This window comes from Pinus tabuliformis, chromosome 8, assembly GCF_031772625.1.
Source record: "Pinus tabuliformis cultivar Carrire ecotype Pingquan chromosome 8, CPIR1, whole genome shotgun sequence".
Lineage (NCBI taxonomy): Eukaryota > Viridiplantae > Streptophyta > Pinopsida > Pinales > Pinaceae > Pinus > Pinus tabuliformis.
The window spans coordinates 1715864263-1715866004 of NC_142294.1; the positions used below are offsets into that span (position 1 = coordinate 1715864263).

The 1742-nt window shown below is 40.4% G+C and overlaps 1 protein-coding gene across 1 annotated transcript; it reads left to right on the forward strand.

The window, feature by feature from the left end:
- The first annotated feature begins 447 nt into the window (after nucleotides 1-447).
- Nucleotides 448-1479, forward strand: LOC149242896 (F-box/kelch-repeat protein At2g44130-like). Its single transcript, XM_089371058.1, has one exon. The coding sequence runs from the start codon at nucleotides 448-450 to the stop codon at nucleotides 1477-1479; it is 1032 nt and encodes a 343-aa protein (XP_089227184.1).
- The last annotated feature ends 263 nt before the right edge of the window (nucleotides 1480-1742 follow it).

The window sequence follows — 1742 nt, forward strand, 5'->3', positions numbered from 1 at the left end:
ATTGACATGTAAAAGTATTGACATGTCAAATTTATATTAAATACTTCATTATATTATGAATTAAAAAATTATATATTTTTCATAATATGAATAAATAGCTTTTAATATATATATATATAAATTATTCCCCAAAGGTAGTTGTTGTTACATAAAACATTGCCATTTAAAAGTATTGACTAATATTAAATGTTTCCTTATATTGTGAATTAAAAATTTATATATTTTTCATATTACTAATAAATAACATTTAATGTAGTTTATGAATGGATATAACGAACTCCGTTTCTTGTCGGCTTGAAATTAGGTTTTCCACATCTCCACTATATATTTAACTGCACTTTTCCCTTTTGAGTTACCGTGGTTCACTTTCTTGTTTATTTCTTTATATGTGGTAAAACTCTGGGTAAACTCGATCGATCAGCAAATTAGTGTGTTTAAAGTGTGCTAATGGAGGTTATTCCGGAGGATGTTGTTCGAAAGTGTTTGCTGAAAATGCCTTACAAATCACACGATACTCTGAAAGCTGTGTGCAAAAGCTGGGAGGCTATACTCAGTAGCCCTACTTTCTATGGTGACAGGAAGAAATTTGGGACGAGCGAGCAGCTTATTTGCCTGGTTCAAAGAGATATCAGGATTCCCGTCCTACTTGTAGTAACGGTATACGACCCTGTGAAGGGCACCTGGGAAAGGCTACCTCCAATCGATGATCCCCCCAATACTCAAATACCAATATGCTGTCAGTGCGTTGCTGTGAATCGCAAGCTACTTCTCATAGGCGGATTCCAATCAGCAACTTTGATGAAGAGTGTTTATATTTACGACTTTGAGTCTGCGAGATGGCGTCGTGGAGCTGACATGCCCACACCTCGAGCATTCTTTGCGTGCTCTGTCTCTTTTTCCACCGGACTTGTCTACGTGGCCGGCGGGATCGACGAGCGTGACAACCCTCTTGCCTCTGCAGAAGCATATGACGTGGAGAAAGACAAGTGGGAAATATTGCGTCCTATGATCGAAGCGCACGGGCAGGGAAGCCGCGGTGGATTGGTGGAAGGTAAGTTCATGGTGTTAGACGACGAAGGGCAAAGTGCAGAAGTTTTCGATCCTTGTGAGGGAACGTGGAGAAGGGCACATTTCAGGGGAGAACTGTGGAGAAGTTGTGTCATTTCTTCTTCTTCCGGTGGGGGGGAGTTGTACGTGTTCACCGAAGACGAACAGGTGGAGAAGTATGATGTGGGGAAGGACACTTGGAGTGTTGTATCTACTCTTCCCATTCCCCACGATATTGGCTTCTTTTTTACGTGCGGTACACAGTGGCGTGACCAATTTTTTATTAGCGGAGTGGGAGAACAACGACCGCGTCCCAACAAGCATATATCTTATCTATTCAATATGTCAACCAGGCAGTTGATGGAACTTCACGGTTATGGTGGGGAGCGCTTTGAGGGCACCATCCTATCTGCAGCAACCCTGGAGATTTAGAGTTGTTAATACAGGAAATGGTTTTTTCTTGAAGTGTTTTGCTTGTTCAAAAATTCTATATACATTTTTAAAAGTGGGTTTAATAATTAATTATTAAATGACTGTGCTGTAGCGTCAAATCATGGTTCTTTGGGCAGGACCTTCTGCTGAGCGTAAACTATCTATCATATAATCTGTTGAAAGAAACTCCATTACGTCCATCGTCTTCCCATCGCTATCCAATTACCTGTACCTTCGCCACCATTTATTAAATTGTTTATAGA